The 24,334-nt window shown below is 41.3% G+C and overlaps 1 protein-coding gene across 8 annotated transcripts in view; it reads right to left on the bottom strand.

The window, feature by feature from the left end:
- LOC138751311 (F-actin-uncapping protein LRRC16A-like) overlaps positions 1 to 24,334 on the bottom strand; it is a 378,511-nt gene that overhangs the window by 144,315 nt on the left and 209,862 nt on the right. For all 8 annotated transcript variants that reach the window (XM_069913446.1, XM_069913453.1, XM_069913448.1 and 5 more), the window contains 2 exons: positions 13,561 to 13,637; positions 1,611 to 1,715 (listed from right to left, as the gene is read on the bottom strand). In XM_069913446.1, the coding sequence (XP_069769547.1) occupies positions 1,611 to 1,715; positions 13,561 to 13,637 (182 nt within the window). The remainder of the gene's footprint in view (positions 1 to 1,610; positions 1,716 to 13,560; positions 13,638 to 24,334) is intronic.

Here is a 24,334-nt window from a genome sequence, read left to right as displayed (position 1 = left end):
TCAATGGTGGCATTCGGAAATGAGGTCTCGTATTCCGCTGGAAAAGATTAATTTACGTAATAATTATTCTTTTTTTTTGTTAAAGTTTGAAGCCTGCATATGAGAATATATGGGATTGAATTTGTAATAGTTTTTTCCCCACACAGTGGTTGGGGTTGCACTAAACCATGGCAATAGTTGACGGCTGTTATGCAAGTTGATCTCCTATTCGCTTTTTTCTTTCTTTAGGGTAGTTTAGAGAGGGGTTGGAAGGGATGGGGGATTATATGGGGTAAAACATTATGTATTTACTTGTATTTTTATTTTGATTAATAAATAAAATTTGCAAAAAAAAACTAACTTGTGCACATAGTTGCTATTATAATGTACCTCTAACAGTCGTGACAGAGGATAAATTCTTACTCCTCATTTCCTTTTCAATGTTTTCCGTCACTTCAACAGCATTAATTAATGTAAATTCTTTTATATGCACAGTGCAAAAGGAAAAAGTTGAACCATGGGGCATTTCAGGACCAGAGATCATTTGTTCCATCAGATGTTCGGAGAATAAAACTACAAGAAAGTTGGGAGCTGCAGTAAGATAGGGACCTGACTGACTGGGAACGTTGATTGCTCCGCCTGTCAGCTGTTCCTGAATGTGGAATCAGACCATTTTACAGGACAGGCCTTTTGGCGCATGATGTCTTACGCAAAACACTGCCAAATTAAACGCTGCTGCCCACACATGATACATATCCCTCTACTCCCTTTGCATTTGTGCATATCTAGAAGCCTTGTAAATGTTAGTATTGCATCTGCTTCCACCAGTTCCAGGCATCCAACGCCATGTGTTTTTAAAAAACTTGCCTAAACATCTCCTTTGAACTTCACCCTGTCTGAAATGCACATCATAATGTATTTAACATTTTTCCCAAGGGAAAGATTCTGACTGTCCATCTTATCCATGCCTCTCAAACTTCTAGATATTTCTATCATGTTGCCCCCCTCAGCCTCTGAAACACCCAAGAAACAACCCAAGTTTCTAACCTCCCCTTATATCTGAGGCATCTCGGTTTAACACCTTCTGTACCCTTTCCAAAACCCTGCATCATTCCTATAATGGGCTGATTGCCTCTCGTCAGTGTAGGTTAGTTGCCTCTCAAGCAAATAGGAGAAGCTGAGCGGAGTCAATGGGAATCCTAGAAGCATACAAACAGTACAGAAACAGGCCTTTGGTCTCATTGAGTTGATGCTGCCCATCTCCCAGCTTTTCTTTCACACTAATCTTCCAATTTCTTTGATCCCAGATTCTTTTGAATAAATTGGGAGAATAAAATGGGATCAGTGCAGCATAATGTAAATGGGTGGTCTGAATTGGGTGGGACAAAGGAATTGTTTCTATGCTGTGTGACTCTGTTTGCTGCCTTAAAAACCAAACAGTACACACAGATTTCGGGACAGGCTGCACTACCCATACAAGACAGAAGGGAAAAGAGATTGATATGGATGAAGGAAGGTGGGAGAAGATTGAGGAAGAGTAGAAACGTGGCTTGGTTGAGCTGAATGACCTGCTTTTACCCACATATCCTGGATAAAAGAAAAGTTCTTCAGAGAGAGGAAGTAACACTGACTTGACTGCGTCCGGTGGAAGTTTGGTGCCTGATAGATTAATCTGCTTCAAAGCAAGTGAATTGCTGAAAAACATCTTGAACGACTGTGGGACTTCTTTGCCCTTCCTGCAACAATGATGTGGGGGGGGGGGGGGTGGTGTTGGAGGGAAGAGAAAGAAAAATTAATGCTGAGATCGGTCATATAACAGATTGACTTCAAAAACAGACAATACACTCACCCATAATACAAAAAACCTTTCATGATATGTGGGTTATTTGAAGTTTAAATCTTTGCAGAATCAATCCAATGCCTTTGGAAAGATACACATTTAGTTCTGGTTTTATATGCTGACTTGACTGCTTTTATTGTTCTTTTTTTTTTCTTTGGCTTGGCTTCGCGGACGAAGATTTATGGAGGGGGTAAAAAGTCCACGTCAGCTGCAGGCTCGTTTGTGGCTGACCAGTCCGATGCGGGACAGGCAGACACGATTGCAGCGGTTGCAAGGGAAAATTGGTTGGTTGGGGTTGGGTGTTGGGTTTTTCCTCCTTTGCCTTTTGTCAGTGAGGTGGGCTCTGCGGTCTTCTTCAAAGGAGGCTGCTGCCCGCCAAACTGTGAGGCGCCAAGATGCACGGTTTGAGGCGTTATCAGCCCACTGGCGGTGGTCAATGTGGCAGGCACCAAGAGATTTCTTTAGGCAGTCCTTGTACCTTTTCTTTGGTGCACCTCTGTCACGGTGGCCAGTGGAGAGCTCGCCATATAATACGATCTTGGGAAGGCGATGGTCCTCCATTCTGGAGACGTGACCCATCCAGCGCAGCTGGATCTTCAGCAGCGTGGACTCGATGCTGTCGACCTCTGCCATCTCGAGTACCTCGACGTTAGGGGTGTGAGCGCTCCAATGGATGTTGAGGATGGAGCGGAGACAACGCTGGTGGAAGCGTTCTAGGAGCCGTAGGTGGTGCCGGTAGAGGACCCATGATTCGGAGCCGAACAGGAGTGTGGGTATGACAACGGCTCTGTATACGCTTATCTTTGTGAGGTTTTTCAGTTGGTTGTTTTTCCAGACTCTTTTGTGTAGTCTTCCAAAGGCGCTACTTGCCTTGGCGAGTCTGTTGTCTATCTCATTGATATAGCTTTTATTGTAATTACATAGTTAAGCCTTGATAAACAGATTTGTTCTGAAAAAGTCTTTCAACAATCCTTACATCTTCATGAACGGAAGACTACAATAATGCAGAACATGGACTTCTTCTCCAAATCCAGCACCCTAAATTCACAATAACAAAGTCTCACAGGAGATTGCAGGTGTTGGGAATCAGAAGCAACAATCCGCTGGATGGACTCAGAGTGTCAAACAGCATCCATGTGAAAGAAAGAATTGCTGACGTTTTGACGAATGATTCTGGCCCACTCTTTATCTCCCACTTTAAGTTCCTCCAGCAGATTGTTTGTTGTTCAAGACGTCGGTCATTCTGATCTGCTGGTGAGGAGCCATGACAAAAACATCTGTGTCTTCAATCCAAATGCAAGTTGTTGCTCTTTATAAACAACAATGAGAGGTCACTGTACTAAAAGGTGTCTGATAACCTCAGCATCCTTGGCCTTGAAACCATTTGGGGACTTCACCACATGTTTCCCCGACACCAGATCTACAGGTAAAACATACTTTACAAGGTTGCCCAAGATTATAACAAAAAGCTGCTTTTTAACTTGATGCTCAACTTAGAATAACCACTTTGATCCCCCCAAAACACCTGCAAAAAATTCAGATTTTATTTCAGATTTGTTTTTCAGATTCATTTTTGTATGTGTTAACTGCAAGCAAGCGCTGTTCACATTAATTAAAATTAAAATATTCAGTTCTCATGTCCATAAAACTTCAGCTCTTTACAGAGAGAGATGGGACAAATGTGAATTTATATCTTCAGGCAGGTAATTAAAAATTGAAGGAACTCCATCACTGAATTGTTTTCCAGTCTTACAAGGACTTAATTCAGAGAAAGCATTGACAGATACTAGCTCAGAGGAAATCTTGAACTTTTGTGAGATGTCTGAACTGACTAGAAATGCATCCAGCATTAGAGCTTTGAATCTTTCCACTTGTGCAAGATTCAAGGCCTGATGATCAATGTTCACAGTGATCAATCTTCAATTGTAGCTGTGCAACAAGGGTAGGAGAAAGAGGAGGCTCCGTCATCTCTCAGCCTTCTGAATTGACAAAGAACATTGCAGTCATGTTTGCCTTGGACTGATATCTTCAAACGATTCATGCCAATGCAAGAACTCCAGCTTCACATTGGTAGAAGACTGTGGGAGCAGTGTACATTTGTGGCCCAGGGCTAATAAAGGGAAATTTACTGACTCTAAAAAAAAATGTGTGCAGGAAGATCAACAAAGCTGGGAATTCTGAGACAAACACAACCATTTTACCATTCCCTGTCAGATCATCATTAAACTCACAAGCTGGGAGTAACCTGCCTTTGGGATGGTACTTGATAAACACAAAGGTAGCAGCAAGACCAAATAACAAGGGTAGGGGGAAGAAATGGGAGAGGTGAACTGGATTGGAGAATGATGGCAGCAGTGAGGGGAAGATGTGAGGTGAGGAAGGAAGTGAGTCTTGAAATGCACATCATAACAATATGGAAGAAGGCATTCAGCCGAACAAGTGCTTGCATTTTCCACAGGTCCTTGCAACCCATGCTGTCTGTAATGGCAAATGGAAGCAGAGATAGAGGGAGGATGGAGTGGGAACAGTTTGTGAGAAAGGTTTTACTTTTCTCTTTAACGATTTTCACCGTCCAATCCATTTTAAAAAGTTCACTATTATGCCAGTACCAAAGAAAAACAAGACACCATGCTTCAATGATTATCGGCCAGCGGCCAATGGGAGGCGTCTTCTGGCTCACACCAACTCCAGCCTCAATCCACTACAGTTTGACTACTACTGCAATAGGTGCACAGCAGATGTCACCTCACTGGCCCTACCCTCTACCCTGGAACATTTGAAGAACAAGGACATACAAGTCTGAAGCCTATTTATTGATTATAACACCATACTCCCAAACACTTATCCTAAAACCCCCCCCAGGTAGTGGCATCAGCATTCCATCTGCAACTGGATCCACGACGTCCTCAATAATCTTTAATATTGTTGCCCCACAAAGCTGAGTACTCCGCCCCTTCCTCTACTTCCTATGACCTCATAACTGTCTGATCAAACACTGCCCTAGCTAAATCAACAGATTTTCAGATGACACACCATTGTTGGGCATTTCTCAAACACTGACAGGACAGAGAATAGATAGAAGATAGAGAGTCTAGTCATGATAACAACCTCCCCTGCAAGAAGTTCGTCTTTAATTTCAGGAAAGAGACAGATGCACTCGTCGCTGTATACAGCAGTGGTGTTAAGGTGCAGCTGATGGAGAGGTTCAAATTCTTGGGAGTAAATATAACCAACAACCTGGAGACAGATGAGAGGCTGTAGATGCCAGAATCTGGAGCTAAAGATAATCTGTTGGAGGAACACAGCGGAGAGTTATAAATGCAACTCAGGCCATCATGACTCTGTCCATACCTCTTGTTGTCTTGGGAGTATAGCTCATACTTCACTGCATTACATGTGACAATGAAACAATTCATACCTCCCGTCCTGTCACCAGCTCACCCACCTTCCAATCACCACCTGCCAGCCAAGGATAAGTAAAATCTATAGCAGCCATTCTCAATGTGGGTCCTGTAGTCCCGGGGTGGGGCTACTTTTCACCTCACATAACAAATATTTTTATGATTTTTTTAAATGCAGTTGCTAAGAGAGAAGTACGGAAGAAACCAAAACTTGTCTGCTTCACAGGGAAGGGGGCTCATAAACTTTGAGCAGAGTCCTCAGGAGGCCATAACCAAAAGCATCATCAGTCACTTCAGGGAAGATTCTTGGTTCATTCAAACAACCAAAGGGGAAAATGACAATTCGTCATGATCCTCCAATATGGAATATGAGCACAATGTCACAAAACAAAAAATATTTATCTCACCTCAATCAGCTAATAGAAAACATCTTAAAAAACATTTCTTTTTCATTATCAAGAAATGTCATAACAATTGGCTTTCTTAATGACTCCAGATAATGTGCTTTGTGGCACCTGAGGAATTACAAGTTCCTTCGTCTTCACATCCATCTGAGAGAGCAGTCAAGAAGGAGGACACAGTCAACTCAAAGACAGGCCATTTGGCCCACTAAGTCAAGCACCCATCTACGCTGATCTCATTTTATTCTCCCCACATCTAGTTTACTACTCCCCCCCCCCCCCACCCCACCCCCAGATTCTATCAGTCATCCTCATAGCAGGAGCAGTTATGGTCCCCATTTGTCCGACCAATCTATTTACCGTCCCTTTACAAAGATGGAAGAATTGCACTAAACAAAGGTTGGAGTTCATTTTTGGGTGTGTCTGGTTTTCTGAGGCTTCTTCATAGGAACCAATAACAAAGATATTTCTTTTCAATTTGTGTGGCTCCATTGTAAAATCAGAAATTTACATTACCTAGTGCAAGCACCTGTGCCACATGCTAGTGAGATTAGAAATAGGGGGATAATGCAGCTTAACATGTGTCTAAAGAGATAGTGTAGGTGGAAGGGCTTCAGGTTTCTGGATCACTGAGCTCTCTTCCAGGGAAGGTGGGACCTGTAACAACGGGAGAGTTTGCATCTGAACGGAAAAGGACTAATATCCTGGTGGAAAGGTTTGCTAGTGCTGCTTCAGGGGAGTTTAAACTAGATTTGCAGAGGGAGGGAACCACAGAGTAGATAGGGGAGTAGAGAAGGGAAAAGATGGTGAAAATTCATGTAACACTAGAAGTCAAAGGGTTATACGTGGTGGAAATGTTCTCAGGTGCATCTATTTCAATCCAAGAAGTATTGTAGGAAAGGCTGACGAGTTTAGAGCATGGATTAACATGTTGAATTATGACATTGTGCCATTTGTGAAACTTGGTTGCAGGAGGGGCAAGACTGGCTTCTGGGCTTCTGCTGTTTCAGACGTGATAGAGTGGGAGGGATGAAAGGGGGAGGAGCGGCATTGCTTATCAGGGAAAATATCACAGCTGTACTCAGGCAGGACAGACCAGAGAGCTCATCTATTGAGGCAATATGAGTGAAGAAGAGGAACGGGAAAGGTATGATCACATTGGTAGGGTTGCATTGTAGACCTCCCAATCGTCAATAAGAATTGGAGCAGAAAATCTGTCGAGAGATAGCGGACAGCTGCAAGAAACATAAGGTTGTGACAGTAGACGATTTTAACTTTCCACATATTGACTGAACTTATAAAAGGGCTAGATTCCATGGAGTTTGTCAAATATGTTCAGGAAAGTTTTCTAAATCAATATAGAGAGGGACCAACTGAAGAGAGTGCAATACTGTATCTCCTATTTGGGAACGAGACAGGACAGGTGACAGTATGTATAGAGGAACATTTTGGGTCCAGTGATCATAATGCCACTTCCATGTTCCGTTAATTATGGAGAAGGATAGATCTGATCCTTGGGTTAAGATTCTCTATTGGCAATAAGTTAATTTTGAGGAAATGAGAAAGGATTGAGAATGCGTCGATTAGGATAAGTTGTTTTCATGCAAGGATGTGTGAGGTAAGAGAAAGACCTTCAAAGGTGAAATTTTAAGAGTACAGAGCTAGTCTGTTCTGGTCAGGATTAAAGCCAAAGTTAACAGGCATAGGGAACCTTAGTTTTTGAAGGATATTAGGGATCTGGTTAAGAAGAGGAGAAAGGTGTATAGAAAGTATAGGCAATAAGGTACTTGAAGAGTCTAAAAAATGCAAGAGAAATATGAAGAAAGAAATCAGGAAAACTAAAAGAAGACACGAGGTTGCTTTGGCAGTCTGTGAAGGAAAGTCCTACAGGTATTCTACACACAGATTAAGAGCAAAAGGATAGCAAGGGACAAAATTAGTCCCCTTGAAGATCAGAATGCCCAGCTATATATTGGAGCCAAAGGGATAGGGGAGCTCTTAAATATTGGTTTTTTTTGCATCAATATTTACTCAATAAATTGACACAAAGTCTAGTGAAGTTAGGACATCAAGCAGTAAGGTCATGGAACCTATACAGATTAAAGAGGAGGAAGTGCTTGCTGTCTTAAAGTAAATAAGGGTGGATAAATCCCCACAGGCTGATAAGATATTCCCCCAGATCTTGAGGAAGGCTAGTATAGAAATTGCAGGGGCTCTGGTAGAAAGATTTAAAATGTCCTTAGCCACAGGTGTGGTGCTGAAGGATTGAAGGCAGCATGTTGTTCCGTTGTTTAAAAAATGCTGCGAAAGTAGCCCTGGAAATTATAGGCTGGTGAGTATGATGTCAGTGGTAGGTAAATTCTGGAAGGTGTTCTAAGAAATCGGATATACAAGTATTTGGACAGCCACGGACTGATGAGGGGTAGTCAACATGGCTTTGTGTGTGGCCAGTTTTGTTTAACCAATCTTCTAGAGTTTTTCGAGGTGGTTACCAGGAAAGTTGCTGAAGGAAAGGCTGTGCATGTTGTCTATGTAGACTTTCGTAAAGCCTTTGACAAGATTCCACAGCAAAGAATTTTGAAAAAGTCACACAGGAATGACAAACATTAAGAAAAGGAGCCAGTGCTGTGGTAGACTGATAAATATTTGATTAGCCTTGCAGATAGACAATTACCATTAATATAAAAGGGTGCAGAAATATCACACAGGAATGTCAAACACTAAGGGAAGCTTTCCCTGCTTTGTAGTAAAAACACAAATTGGTGGAAAAGCTCAGCCGGTCAAACAATGTCCTTTATGTTGCAAAGGTAAAAATAGATAACCAACATTTCAGTCTTGAGCCCTTCATAAGAGTATAAAAGAAGGCTGGCAGGTGTCCAAACAAAAAGGTTGGCGGGGGGTGGGGTGGGGGGGTCAGTTAGCAAAGACAGGAGATGATAGGTGGAGAAAGCAGGGAAGGGACAGCAGCAGTGAGGAGGAGGGATGTCTGGGTAAGTAAGGGTGAAGGGAGAGGAGAACTGGATGGAAAGGCTGGGGGGTGGGTGAGGGGGGGGCGAAGAAGGTGGTTTAGCAGAAAGCAGAGAAGTTAATGTTAGTGCCATCTGATTGGAGAGTGCCCAGACAGAAAATAAGGGCAGTCAGGGTGGGATAGTGCATAAGGCCATGGACAGACACGTGAGTCTGGAAGGTGACTCAGAATTGAAAAGGTTGGCTACTGGGAGGTCACCGTTGTTGCGGACGGAGTAGAAGTGCTGAGCGAAGCGATCTCCCAATCTGAGACCGTCCCTCCGACGTAGAGAAGACCACAAAAGGAGCACCGCATGCAGTAAACAAGTCCTGTGGATATGCAAGTGAAGTGTTGCAACTTCAAGTGAGAAACAAATGGAGGAACTTAGGATATAGAATCATGCGACTGCAGGGACAAATAAGTGTAAAAAAAAATGTAGCAAAGAAATGGAAAAAAAACTCAGAGGAGAGATAAAACTATGTTGGCCAGCAGGAGGAATAATACATTGTGAGAAAAAGGCAGAAAAAGCTGAAAAAGAAAGGGGAAAAGGAATAGAGAAAAAGAACATACTTTTGGACCTCAACTGCATGTCTGGCATATCGACTTTGTTTGGTAACCATAGTGAAGCTGATAATGATTGGCAGGTCATTATGGCTGGTGCGAATATGCACAATGCTTTGGCAATGGGTGGACGAGTGACTGGGGGAAAAAGTTTTATTATACTCCTAGCTATCTTTGTAGATGTACTGTTTTTATACTGTCTCTAAAAGTATGTTGCAACAAGTAGCCTCCACAGTCCTTTTGTGGTTATCATGGAAAGATATAAGGAAGGAATATAAAAAGATTTAGAAAAAGTCACCAGGCCTGACAAACATTAAGGACACACTGCTGCATGTAGACTGATAAAGATTTGATTAGCCTTGCAGACAGACAATTACCATTAATATAAAAGGGTGCAGAAATATTACAAAGGAATGTCAAACATTAGTGGAAACTTCATCTGCTTTGTGTGTGATAAAGATTTGATTAACCCTGGAGATAAAGAATTAGCATTAGACATTAAGACTGAAACCAAGGCTACTCAAACATAAAGGTGCCTGATTAAATATGTAAGGACCAAACCTAAGGCAAAAACAAAACAAAGGCAGATGCTAATGAGAAACTGAAACAATCCACCTCAAAACAATCTGTGTAAGAAACTTGTGAAAAATGCACCGCCATAAAGAACCATAAAAGGTGTGCCATACTGCTGTATTCCCTGAGTAAGATTCAGTGCAGGTAATAGGTGACACCGTCTACTCTTCTTAACATCCCTTGCTCCCGCTAGTGTCATATAATAAAGTTGATTGTATGCTCCATGGTTCTACTATATGTGTGTTCTGTTGTAACTGCGTGGGTTGACTATCACACCACATGGGAGGTTAGTAAGGATGGCTCAGACACCTGGTATTCATGGTGAGGTGGTAAAGTGAATTCGATATTGGCTATGCAAAAGAAGCCAGAGAGTAGTAGTGGCTGATTTTTCTAAGACTGTAGGTCTATAACTAGCAGTGTTCCTCAGGGATCGTTGCTAGCAACATTGTAGTTTATCATCTATATCAATGATCTGGATGATAATGTGGTAAATTGATCAGCAAGTTAGCAAGATAACATAAAGTTTAGAGGTCTTGTAGACAATGAGGAAGGTTTTCAAAGCTTGCTGAAAGATTTAGACCAGCTGGAAAAATGGGCTGAAAAATGGTATTCGGAATTTAATTTAATGTAAGATGTTGCATTTTGGAAGGACAAACCAAGAAAGGACATAGATGGTAAATAGTGGGGCACTGAGGAGAGGGATCTAGGAATACAGATAAATAATTCCCTGAAAGTGGTGTCACAGGTAGATTGAGTTGGAAAGAGAGCTTTTCACATATTGACTTTCATAAATCAACGTATTGAGTATAGGAGTTGGGATGTTATGGTAAAGTTGTACAGGACATTGGTGAAGCCAAATTTGGAGTATTGCGCACAGTTTTGGTCACCTAACTACTGGAAAGATATCAATAAGATTGAAAGAGTGCAGAGATTTACTAGGATGCTGCCCGGACTTCAGGAACTGAGTTACAGGAAAAGTTTAAAAAGGTTAGGATTTTATTTCCTGGAGTTTAGAAGAATGAGGGGAAATTTGATAGAGGTATTTAATATTATGAGGGTTGTAAACAAAGTAAATGTAGCTAGGCTTTTTCCATCAAGGTAGGTGAGATACAAATTAAAGGACATGGGTTAAGAGTGAAAGGGGAAAAGTTTAGGGGCAACATGAAGGGGAACTTCTTCACACAGAGAGTGGTGGAAATGTGGAAAGATCTGCCATCTTAGGTGGTGAATGCGGGCTCAATTTTAGAACAAGAAGAATTTGTACAGGTATATGGATGGGAGGGGTATGGAAGGCAACAGTTTGGGTTCAGGTCAGTAGGACGAGGCAGGAAAGTAATTTGGCACACACTGGAAGGGCTGAAGGGCCTGTTTAAGTGCTGTAATGTTCTATGGGTTTGCGGAGGTTTGGTGTGACATCAGAAACCTTCGCAAATTTCTACAGAGGTGTAGTGGAAAGTGTGCTGACTGACTGCATCACGGTTTAGTATAGGAATACCAATACCCCTGAGCGTAAAGCCCTCCAAAAGATAGTGGACACAACCCAGGACATCAAAGGAAAAAACCCTCCCCACTATTAAGAGCATCTACAGGGAACACTGTCATCAGAGAGCAGCAGCAATCATCAAGGATCTACCTTCTCACTGCTGCCATCAGGAAAGAGGCATAGGTGCCACAAGACTCGCAGCACCAGGTTCAGGAACAGCTGCTACCCCTCCATCATCAGACTCCTCAACAATAAGCACAATCAGGGACTCATTTAAGGGCTCTTGTGAACTGCATTGATTTTTAAAAATTGTCTCTGTATTGCACAGTTGGTTTACAGTTCTTTATTTGTATACATGTATATGTCATGCACAGATTTCTTCCTCCCCCACCCCACCAATAAGTGGTAACTCTGCCTTGCCTACAGGAAAAATAATCTCAGGGTTGTATGTGATGTCATGTAGGTACTCTGATAAGAAATCTGAAATCTGAGTGGAAAAGTGAATCAGATCATGATTAAATGGTGGGGCAGAGAAGTGTTATCTGCTTTAGCCAAAAGATCCATTTGAAGGGCATGCAATAGCGGCATATGATCAGGATGTCAGGCCTAGCATTGGATGAAAAGATGAAGCAAATTTTTTGTTTTATGCTAACTTTTTGCCAAACTAGGGGAAGAAATGCAAGAGAACTTTAATCTTGCATGTAACATGGACTCAACAACAAATTAACATCAAGAAATGTACTTTTGGTTCCAAAACTGGACAAAGGGATCAGCTGGTCCATGACAATGGTTTGAGGGTTCAGCATGCATCGCCCAAGGCTAGAATCTTTGACAGAAGTATACAAACTTAAAAACCATACCTTGACTTACATTTCTACGAGTTTCATTATCTGTCATTTGGAGGACAGTTACCTTTTTAAGAACATTTCCTGATAAATATCAAGATAAATAACTAGTTTGCTGGAAAGACAATAACTAATTTAGTTAACTTGGGAAGGATTCCAAAATATCAGTCAGGAATATGTAAGGGTTTGATTTAAAAATAAAAAGCAATTTATGACTGCATTGATTTTGCTGAAGGTCTGCATAACAAGTATATTACACAATATATCTTCAATAATGATTCAAATCTAATCTGCACCAGTTCTACACACAATCTAACACATCATTTGCATAAACTACGAAAAATGCACTGCCTATTTTTCACAAAGGAACTGAAATGCTTTTGCAGGCAACTGTGTTACTATCTAAGGATTGCTTTTCTCACTGAAATCACATGACGAACACAAAATGTTTAGCTTAATTTATACTACAGTGTTACAGTTCACCTCACCCAATGCTTGAGCCTTCTGCAACCGGAAAGCAAGTATTCAATCAATGGAAACTTAGGAACAGATCTTCCTTAGCAAACCGGAGGTGTTGACTTTGGACTTTGTGCCTATGGGCCACTCCGAGTGACCTGACTAGACCATCACAGGCAGGAACATAATAAAAGCATTTTCTGAGATTTAAAAAAAAATCCACTGGGGGTTCACCATCAAAGTAAAAACACACAGTAAATGCTGGAGGAACTTAGCCAGTCTCGCAGCATCCATTTTGTGGTAAAGATATATTACTGACATTTCAGGCTTTTGCCCTTCTTCAAGGTACAAGCTAAACTCAATAAAAACTGGGAGAGAAAGCGGAATGGGAGAGGAAGGAGTCCAGACCAACAAACAGAAAGTGTTAACTGGATATGATGAGGAAATTATATAATTGATTTTGGCTCTCTGCAAGGAGACAGAGAAAAAGAGCGACAGAGTGCAAGAAGGGGAGAGGGAGAACAAACTCGAGAAAGGAGGTGGGGTGAAGATTGGGGGGCGGGGGTGTTTAATGGAAACCAGAGAAGTCGATGTTAATGCCATCCAGTTGGAGGATGCCCAGACGGAAGATGAGGCGTTGTTCCTCCAATTTGCGGGTGTCCAAGTCTGGCAGTGCATGAGACCATGGAGAGCAGACATGTCAGCAAGGGAATGGGATGGGGAATTGAAATGGGTGGCCGCGGGGACATCTGCCGTTCACCATCAAAGGCCCTGTTGTTGTCACCTCATCAGCTCCATGCTCAATATGCCCACTTTCCACAAATACTACTCGCGCTTCAATTGAGGGGGGAAAAAATGGAAAATTCTAAAGTAGAAAGACATTCAAGTAAACTGATGTGAAATTACACATTTGGAAACTGCAGAAACCAATTCATTCTTATCCCTTTGCAAACAAAATAATCAGTACAAGAATTTATCACATAAAGAAAATAACTTTTAAAGCAAAGCAATTACCTGTGCGAGAAAATACTTTTGGAGAGATGAAGAGATGCCAGGTATTGGCAACAGCCCCGCAGAAGTGCTGCACACACCTGAAAAACAAGATCACTGAGTGACCCACTAAATCCACAGCTTTCTCATATGTAACCTGAACTGACACAATGGGCATCACAGTTCGTGCAATGCTATTACTGCACCAGAGACCTGGCTTTGAACGAAGCACTGTCTGTAATATGTTTATACGTTCTTCATGTGATCGTATGAGACAGGTGCTCTGGTTTCCTTCTACATTGTCATTAATTGGAGAATTTAGATGGCACAGGCTTGTAGGCCTGAATGGCCTGTTACCGTGCTGTACCTCTAACATTTAAAAATTTAAAAACTAAAAAAAATTATAAAGACTGCAACAGTAGTCATTCATTCAGTGGCTGCAAACAGATTCAGATCATCCTGAAGATGTGAAAGGTACTATCAAAACATATATTTTCTCGGTTTTCAATAATTTGCCAGCACAATTTGTTTACAGGAAACACCCAATAATCCAGCGTTTGAAGGCTTGGACATCCAGATGTTTCGGCAGGTGGCTCACAGGTGTTTGATACCAATAACACTAAGATCTAAACATCTGAAAAATCTGCAAGACTGGCACTACCAAAGTCCAAAAGGTGCTACTTTATTGGAGATCGATGGTTTGGCTATCGTTGGCAATGAACTACAGGAAACACTGCATTAAACTCAAAGTTTTAAATTTATTAAAGCAGATCTGATAAAAGATTAAAGCAATCCACAAGAAATTAATGCAATTTTTTGCTTGGAGTCACAAAGAGCAAAAAAAAAGATTAATCCACTGGGGCTGAGTGAAGACGATGAATTAAATGGACTTTTCTTCTGGTTACAGAGCAGTAATTAGATAAAGGTCACTTATTTGTTCAGCCGAATCAATCGTCCCTCGGGTCCTTCGGCCAACTCCCAGACAGACTTCACCTGTGCTTTGAATAATCAAACTATCCTTACCAGGCTGGCCATCTTTTCCACACACCTGCTTTAACATATGCCCATCCTGTGAAGACCGATGGAACCCTGCCACATTAGTAAAGCAGAGTAGCAACTTGAATATTCCTTTTGAAAATCCTAAAGGCATGTTGCTCCATGAAAAACAAGAATGAACCCGACAGGTCCTCACAACAAACAGGAATAACAACCCCAAGAACCATTAAGATGTGCTGATGTTTTTCCATATTTTTAATGGGATCTAAATTTCACAGCTACCTTGGAAGGATTTGAATTTGGGTCTCTAGGTTATTAGTCCAGGCCTCTTGATTACTCATCTGGTAATTTCCCCTCTGTACTTTTCACAGGCTCTAATTAAACAAAGAGGGATGTCACTTTCAAGTCTTGAGGAAAAAGGCACTCATCTAGACTGATGGAAGACTGTGCTTCTGATCATGAGCTATTTCATTCTCATTTAGTACTGATTCCAAGCCTTCATTCCATAAATAATGCCTTCTCCTTCACCCTCAGAATAGAGAAGGTGACCCATTGGCTGACTCATCCAGAGATCAAAGACCACTGGGACACTTTCGTCTCTGGTGGTAAGAGTGCAGATTTGGAATGGAACTGAGGAATGCCTGGCTGAAGGTGAAGTGCAACAATCTCCTCAACTGCCAACAGCTGCAAACCAGCCAATAGCAGAGTTTGCTTTGGCATCATGTCAAAAGGGAAAATGAAAGAGATTAAGGATGTTCCTGACAGGTGTTCCCTGGATGACACAAAGCTAAACACAAGAACAGTGAAGCAAAACAGGAACTAAAAGGATCACAGTTGGTTTAAAAAAAAGGGTAATACAATGGGCATGTTTGGTTATTGGAAATGGAAGTGAGTTGTTGGAAAAGCATTGGGATTCATTTGGGGGATTTTTGTAGAGGCAGAAGCCTTGATTATGATACCAGAGAAAAGGTATAGTTACCAAGGTACTGAGTGAGATATTAAAATTACAGCAAAGGTACAAGTTAAAGTTTGCAACTGTTGGGTCAAGTAAAATGCACAAACACGTTGGAGAAACTCAGTTGGTCATGAAGCATCTATAGGAAGTAAAGGGTAACCAACATTTTGGAGCTGGGGCCTTTGTCAGGTAGAACCAAAAACTGAATCAAAAAGTCAGGGAGGGGGAAGGAAGATAGGAGAGATCAAGGAGGTGTAGGCCTTTGGGCCCACAATGCTGCGTTGACCAGGATATCAACTGCTTGGCTGGATGCACTTCTAAGAAGGTAAACGGTCCAAGTGGGATTTTTGGAGAGAAAAAGGGTAGACACAATGAAGAGGCTGATCATCATCTTTCCAGTCTCCATGGATGCTCTGTATAACAATATCTACAACTGTGAGGAGTTACAGACCAGCCAATGACTGAGTTACCTTTGACATCATTTCTTTGGTTGTGGCCAAAGACTGCAATTCACAGAAAGACAAGACAGTTGGATATTTTTAAAAAATATTCTATTTTTGATTTTCCAAAGACTCATGTAAATCCAATAAGTGATATATTACATTCTCTTTCCATGTAATATGATTTACAGAGTCCTTATTTCCCCCTCCTTACACCCTCCCTCCCCTCACTATCCCTTAAATTATACAAATACCAAAATATAAAAATACAAAAACCACCTAAATACCGACAAAGACAATAATTCTCCTTAAAGCTAGAGGACCTTGGATATTAAATAAAAACAAGTAGGGGCAAAAAACACACGTCGTCTGCGCCACATTCTCCATTTCATACTCTTAATCCTTTTCTTACTGGGACAGATTGTTTCTTTTCTCTTACTTGGGGGATGGGAGAGGAGTGTGAATTACATCTGTGCCACATTTCAATGAATCTGCCATATTGCTTCTGTAAATTGTAGGTGATTTTCTCCAGGGGAATGCAACACTGTATTTCAATATTCCATCGTGCGATATTTAGCTCGGAGTCAGACTTCCACGTAACCGCTATACACTTCCTGGCTACTGACAAGGCGACCTTCACAAACCGAATTTGGTGTTTGGACAGACTAAACTGTACTTCCCCAATATCCCCTAGAAGATCATGTGGAAAATCCACCTTTGTATTTTTTTTCAAAATGTCCCCCAGGTGTTCCCAGAAGGATCTCACCCTTGTACGCAGCTAGGTGGAATGGACAAAAGTTCCAACCTCCAAACCACACCTAAAACTAATTTCCAAAATTTCGGGATTTGACTTGTGTAATTTTGTCAGTGTGAGGTTAAACTGATGCAAGAAATTATATTGCACCAGCAAGTGTCTGGTATTAACGATTCCTGTCAGGCTATTCAAACAAAAATCTTCCCACCATCGTTCATCAATTGTTATGTCCGTCCAACTCCCATTTTTCTCTTGACCGATGTAGGCCCGGCTTTGGACCTTCACTTTGGATTAAGAATACATCCTAGAGATAAACACACACAATCCCCTCTCAAATTAGAGTTTCCACGTTTCTACAGCCAGGCGGAGTCATTGTTGGTCCCAGTTTGTCCCTTAGGAAAGCACTTACTTGCAGAAAGCAGAAGGATGTTCTATTCGATAATTCATATTCAATCCTCAACTGCTCGAATGACATGAACTGCCCTTGATAGTAACAATCCTCAATACACCTAATCCCCTTCCGGCACCAGGTGTCCAGGATCTTATTGCCCAGAGTCATGGCTATTAAATTGTTTTGGACCAAAGATGCTTTTGGAGATAACCCCACCCTCAATCCAATACATCAATTTATTCTTTGCCATACATGTTTTATTATGCGATTAGCTTTAAAAAAAACGAATTTGGAGTCCCATTTGTATATAAATTCTCCTGCTATCTTTTCTCCTACCACATTTAACCCAATTTGTGCCAAAGAAGGGGGACCCCCTCCCTCACAAAACTTTGCCTGGGACACCCAGTAGTATTTTATTTTTAAATCTGGCAATTTTAAGCCTCCCAATTTATATTTCCAAGTCAACTTTTCCGTGGCGACTCTAAAACACCTTACCATTCCACAAAAACTTTCTGACACATCCATTGAACATTTTAAAGTAGCACTGGGGCAACAAAATGGGAAATATTTGAAAAAGATATTGTAGACTTGGCATTACCTTCCTTTTTACACAGTTAACTTTTCCCACCAACGTTATGGGCAGAGTTTTCCATCAATCCAGGTTATCCTCCAATCTTCCAGAGCAAAGGGGGATAATTTAATTTATTTATATTGCGTAGGCCTTCATCCACTCTTATCCCTAGCTATTTAATGCCTTCCTGCGGCCACATGAATGGCCTTTCCCATTGATGGGGTCTATAATCCCCTTTCGACAAAGATATGATTTCGCTTTTATCCAGTTTCATCTTATACCTAGAGACCATCCCATAATTCTCTAGTATGGTCCTCAGTCTGGCCAATGACCCCCAGGTTCAATCAAATACACCAAGCAGGTTGATTTTTGTGTTCCACCTGTGCCACCTTGACCCCTTTATGTCTGGATCCTACCAAATGGTTTCAGTCAGCAGTTCAATAGCTAGTATGAACAGAGCTGGGGACACTGGGCCGCCCTACCTACTAGATCTACTTAATAGGAAGACTGGAGAAATCTGCCCGTTTGTGATGATTTTAGCCTGGGCTTATAATACAATGTCCTTACCCAATTGATAAATGTTTGATCCAGTCCAAATTCCTCCAACGTCTTAAACAGAAAATCCCATTTTAATCTATCAAAGGCCTTCTCCACATCCAAGGATACAGCCACTTCCAGGTCCTCCCCCAACTGTGCCAGGTTTATTATACTGAGAAATCTGGCTACATTATCAGCTGATTGCCTCTTTTGAACAAATCCAGCCTGATCCAGGTTTGTTAATTTCAGCAGATGTTTCGCCAACCTATTGGCCAATGTTTTTGCTATAATTTTATAATCTATATTCAATAATGATATAGGCAACCAGAAGTTCAAAGGGAATCTTTCTAAGAAATTAGTTCAAAGCAAGTTAGAGACCCAGGTAATCAAGGGGAAGTTTGAAAGGGCAGGGAAATGGACCTGAGGAAGGGACTCTGCCCTGATCTCACTGAATGGCGGAGCAGGTTCTGGGGGCTGTCAAGTTTACTCTCAACCATGATTTACTTTGTTCTTGATACGATTTGGAGTACTTTTGATGACGCGACAAAGAGAAGAAGGGTGGAGCAATTAATGATATTTATTTGGACTTTCAAAAGAATTCTCTGAAGTCACACATTTAGCTTGCAGCTGCATTGAATCGCATGGGATGGAAGGCAGATACACCTTGGTTACAAAACTTAGCAGTGCTTGGAAAGCAAAGAACAAGTCCAAATTGCTGCTGTTACAAATGCAAGACACAATATTGAAAGAGAAACTCAACAGAACAAATGTGGGAAAACATATGTAGGGATTGTATGACTAATGCTATTAATGTAAAATATAGATTCGTTCAATATAATTTTTTACATCAATTACATCTTACACCACAAAAGCTGAATAGATTGAAATCAGATGCATCAGATCAATGTTTTAGGTGTGGTGAAGATGTAGGATCCTTTATACATTCAATGTGGACTTGTCCCAATGTGAGACCCTTTTGCACGGCTTTACCTAACTTTTTGAAACAAGTTACAGAAATTGCTTTTCCGCAAAGTCCTGATTTATTTTTATTAGGAAATAATGAAGGTACAAGTTCTAAATTGAAACTATTTATTTATCAACTGGAATTTGTTAAATTAGCATTAGCGGTAGCAAGGAAATGTATTGCAATTACTTGGAAATCGGATACCTCTTTTACTATGCCAAGGGTGACATGCTGAAATTCAAAGTTGTATTCCTTCAGAAAAAAAGCACACTTATAATTTAATAAATACTCTATGTTTTTACAGATTTGGTGCCCATACACCCAAATAATGGGATTAAATTTGTTGCGATATCCCTCTGTATATCGATTCTCCTCTGTATGTTTATGTTAGATCTGATGACTTGTACTGGATGACATCTTTCTCTGCAATCCAAAGATCTCTTTTCTTACTTTTTCTTTCTTTTTTACACCTATTAAGTTTTATTTTTTTCAGTTTGTATATCATTTCCTTGAGGGGGGGTGGTTGGGAGGGAAGGGTTTTGAGGTGGGGTGAAAACCATCATGTATGTAATCAATTTGTTTTTTGATATCTGTATTATTATATTAACTATGGTTACTGCATATATGGAATTTTAAATAAAATATTTAAAAAAAAACAAACTCAACAGGTCACGCAGCATCCAATAGAGGTTTCAGAACTGGACCGTTCGTCAGGAAACTATTACATACCTGGCGAGAGGCCCAGGCCTGAACCGTTGGTTATCCTTTACTTCCTATGGATCCTGCGAGATCTGCTGAGTTTCTCCAGCATGTGTGTGTATTGCACTCGACCCCAGAATCTGTAGACTTTGTTTAACTGGTATTCCAAACAGGAAGGATGTAGCAGCATTCTCAAAGTTTTGTACCAGGACTATTGATTGAAGAGTTTATTATCTATTTAACATCAGGTCAGGGCACAAGGAACAATTTTGATATTTGCAAATCGAGAGTGTATTAAACAAAGGAGTTGGTAATAGTCTCCAAGAAATAGCTGAGTAGAAGTTCAGAACTGACACAAGCAAAGTGAAAGACAATGCATTCCTTAGGAGTAACACAGAGCAACAATATATCCAAAATAGTCCAGTTTTTTTCAGTTTAGCCAAAAAGCAAAGCAATTAGTAAAGTACACAGGTTTCTGGACTTTGACAGAGGGGTCATGTATAAAGTGAGGAACAAAACCAAACAGCTGAGAATACTCAGCAGGTTGGGCAGCAGCTGTGGAAAGGGAAACAAATAATGCTTCAAGTTCAGGCCATTTGATCAGAAAAAGTTAGATGTGGAAAGTTTAACATTGCAGTTAAATCTAGCAGCTCCTGATTGGCAGGAAGTTGCAGTGGATCCATCAAAAGCAGGGAACAGAGATAAAGCACTCCCCCATGAGGGATCCTACTGCTCAGTCCTACTGCCAAAGGTTGTAAGTGGCCTGTTAAAGGAGCTGACGATGTTTTATTTAAAATCCTACAGCCATGGGGCATGATGACAGCACCTGTGTTCAGCAACAGCCTCAAGGGATTACAGACTCTGGGGGAGCAGAAACCAGCGTAGGACACCGCTAATTTGGAAAACATACCCCTTTGAGAAGAAGCAGAGGGGTTGATCCTAAGAATGGTGACCCTGGTGGTGGACCAGTGAGGGGCTCTGCAGCTGAAAGGAACACAGCTTTTGGTGATTTGTGATTGAGGAACCCACACAGGCTGTGGGCTGCTGGCATCTTGAGGACAAAGCACTCACACCAGGCTGCAGGGTGCTGGAGGATGGCTCATGGGATCAGGATTCAAGAGGATGCTGAGGGGAAGGATAGCTCCTGAAGGGCCCTGCACATTGAAGGCTTCCTCACTGTGACGGAAATTGGATCTGGGATCAGGTTGTCCATGGTTTGAACTATACTGGAGTCTTGTGCGGCTGCATTGGTTTATAGGAGAGCTCGAAGTGAAACCATGGTCATTCTGGGGGTTACTTTCTTTTGCCTCTCTCTCCCTGACTGTCATGGCGCTGGGCAATGCTGATGCTAAAGGCAATTTTGTGGAATTATATTTCTGTTTTATTATTTGGCAATAAATCATATCTGATCTGTTCTGGATGAACCTATTCTGACGGTTTCACCATTGTCATGGTTTACTGATTTGATTTTCCCATGTTCTCCACCATTATGCTCCTTAATTAACAAAAAAGTGTCATTTTCCCCTCACAAAGTTTTTATTTCTTAATGGAATTTTAAAATATTTCTCAAAATGGTTGTTTATATTTTAACGGTAACATCTACCACAGCCAGTGCACCTCACAAGTTCGTGAAACTAATTTTAATTGCAAAATAATATTAAATTTAGACGTACAGCACGGTAATCGGGACTTTTGGTCCACAAGCCTGTGCCACCCAATAACACCCAATTGACCTACAACCCTGATATGTTTTGAAGGAAGAAACAGGTGCACCTGGAGGAAACCCACGCATACACAGGGAGAACAAACAAACTCCTTACACACAGCGCTAGATTCGAACCCTGGTTGCTGTAGCAGCTAATCACTATGCTAATCGTTCTGTGACTCTTGAGCATTTTTTTTTCCAAATGCATCTAAATTTTATTATTGCTTGGTAGTTACAGATTCACTCGTAGTTTATGGAGAGGAGTTGGACAAATCTTGAAAGAAAAGAATTGCAGGGAGATAGACATGGACCACTAGTATAATGCTATTACAGGATCAGTGACCTGGGTTTGAATCTGTGCTGCCTGTTGAGTTTGTATGTTCTCCCCATGACCTGTGTGGGTTTTCTCTGGGGGCTCTGGTTTCCTCCCACCCTCCAACAATGTATGGGATTGGTAGATTAATTGATGCATTTGGGAGCAGGAGTTTCATGGGCTGAAAGGGCTGTATTGTTAAAATGAAATATATTTTTTAATGCTGATAAAGGAAAAGGGACTGCTCACTGTGAAAGTCTGAGGTGGTGGCCAATGGTCACATTCTATGCCATACCATCGCATAATGATGTGAAACATTCAAACCAACACTTTTGCTTTGACATAAGTATGGTAAACATCTCTATAACTAGCGGAGATTCTTAAACCAGGTATCTGCATCTTCAAATTTCCATGAAGCTTATCAGCAATTGCAAAAGACTAAGACCCCTTACGGTCTCCGCTGACTGTCAAATTCAGATGTCGGAGGGCAGATCCCATCCTGTTGCTTACTGCGGACACTCAGTGATTGCTGTGGTATTCTGCAACAAAATCCTCAAAGCTCTCTTTAATACATTGGATTATAGACAGCAAAACTGATCATAAATTCAAGTGACAATAAATCCAGTCAATCAGGTCATAAGCAAAATACCCACACATGAACTAGCTAGTTGCCTCGAGCCTCATCACTAATTTAAAGCTGACAAAACAGATGGTTCAGCAAATTATCGTTGCCAGTGTGATCATTATAGACAGCTGGCTAGAGCGAGTCACTGGCACATTCAATCCTGAAAGAACAACACATAGGATTCAACGCAAGTAAAAACAATGATTAAAGAGGCTGTCCATCAAAAACACTGGGATAATTTAAAGTGAAGTCTCCTTTGTCTGATTTTTACCATCCCACTAAGCAAAATATGTAATCCCTAAACAGGAATTCTTTCATTTATGAATGGGCTTGTTCCTGAAAAAAAGGTTTAATTCAGCAAAATGTTGCAATTTTGTGCTGGGTATTTTGGTATGTGTGTCATCATGTGGGGAACTTTGGAATAGACCCATGTCATAAAAATGTCACATTGTTCCAGCATAAGCTGTAAAACAAGGAATACATCTTCTCCCTCCCACCTGCATCGACCTTCTACCTGTTAGCCTGTGCTCCTTTCCCTTTCCCCCCTCCTCCCCTCGCCTTGTTTTTCTAATTCCTGACGAATGACTGAGGCCCAATATGTCAACTGCCTTTCACCAACTCGATGAAGGGCTCAAACCCGAATGGTGGTGATGTATCTTTGCTATATAAAGGACGCTGTTTGACTTGCTGAGTTTCTCAGCATTATGTTTTTACACTTCCTATGGACGCTATGTGACCTACTGAGTTTCACCTGCATATCTGGAAAAAACTGTTTCTCATCACATAATTTGTTTGAGCGTACCAAGAATGTAACTCCGATGATGAGATGATCCATTGGGGAAAAAATATTATTTGGCAATGATTGTAGGATCTACTACCTCGACTGGATTTGTGTTTAACTGATTCAAGTCTTTGATGCCACATTATCAAACACCAACATCCTTTGTCATTTTCAGTATCTCTAAGGACATGGTCTTGGGGAAATTGATGGGATTGAAGGCAGATAAATCCCAAGGGCCTGATAATACACATCCTAGGGTTCTTAAGGAAGTGGCCATTCAGATAGCAGATACTTTAAGAATTATTTTCCAGAACTCGATAGACTCAGGATCAGTACCCATGGATTGGAGGGTAGCTAACGTTACCCCACTATTTAAAAAGGGGGGGTAGAGAAAAAGCGGGGAATTATAGACCGGTGAGCCTTACATCAGTAGTGGGCAAAATGATGGAATCCATTATTAAGGATGTAATAGCGGAGCATATGACTAGCAGAGAAGGGATCGGACGGAGTCAACATGGTAAATCATGCTTGACAAATCTATTGGAATTCTTTGAGATGGTGACAGGTAAAATAGATGGGGGAGAGCCAGTGGATGTGGTGTACCTGGACTTCCAAAAGGCCTTCGATAAGGTCCTGCATAAACGACTGGCTTCCAAAATCAAGGCTCATGGGATTGGAGACAAAGTATTGATGTGGATTGAGAACTGGCTGGCAGGTAGAAGACAGAGTGTTGGGATAAATGGCTCGTTTTATGAGTGGCAGGCGATGATCAGTGGGGTACCACAGGGATCTGTACTGGGACCCCAGCTGTTCACAATTTACATTAATGATCTGGATGAGGGGATTGGATGTAATATCTCCAAATTTGCAGATGACACTAAGCTAGGAGGGGTTGTGTGCACGGAAGAGGGGGTCAGGAAGCTCCAGTGTGATTTGGATAAATTGAGGGACTGGGCAGATACATGGCAAATGCACTACAATGTGGATAAATGTGAGGTTATCCACTTTGCTAATACAAACCGGAGGGCAGATTACTATTTGTACGGCAATAGATTAAGAGATGGGGA

Source organism: Narcine bancroftii, chromosome 1 (assembly GCF_036971445.1).
Source record: "Narcine bancroftii isolate sNarBan1 chromosome 1, sNarBan1.hap1, whole genome shotgun sequence".
Taxonomy (NCBI): Eukaryota; Metazoa; Chordata; class Chondrichthyes; order Torpediniformes; family Narcinidae; genus Narcine; species Narcine bancroftii.
This window is presented reverse-complemented; position numbering and strand designations above follow the sequence as displayed.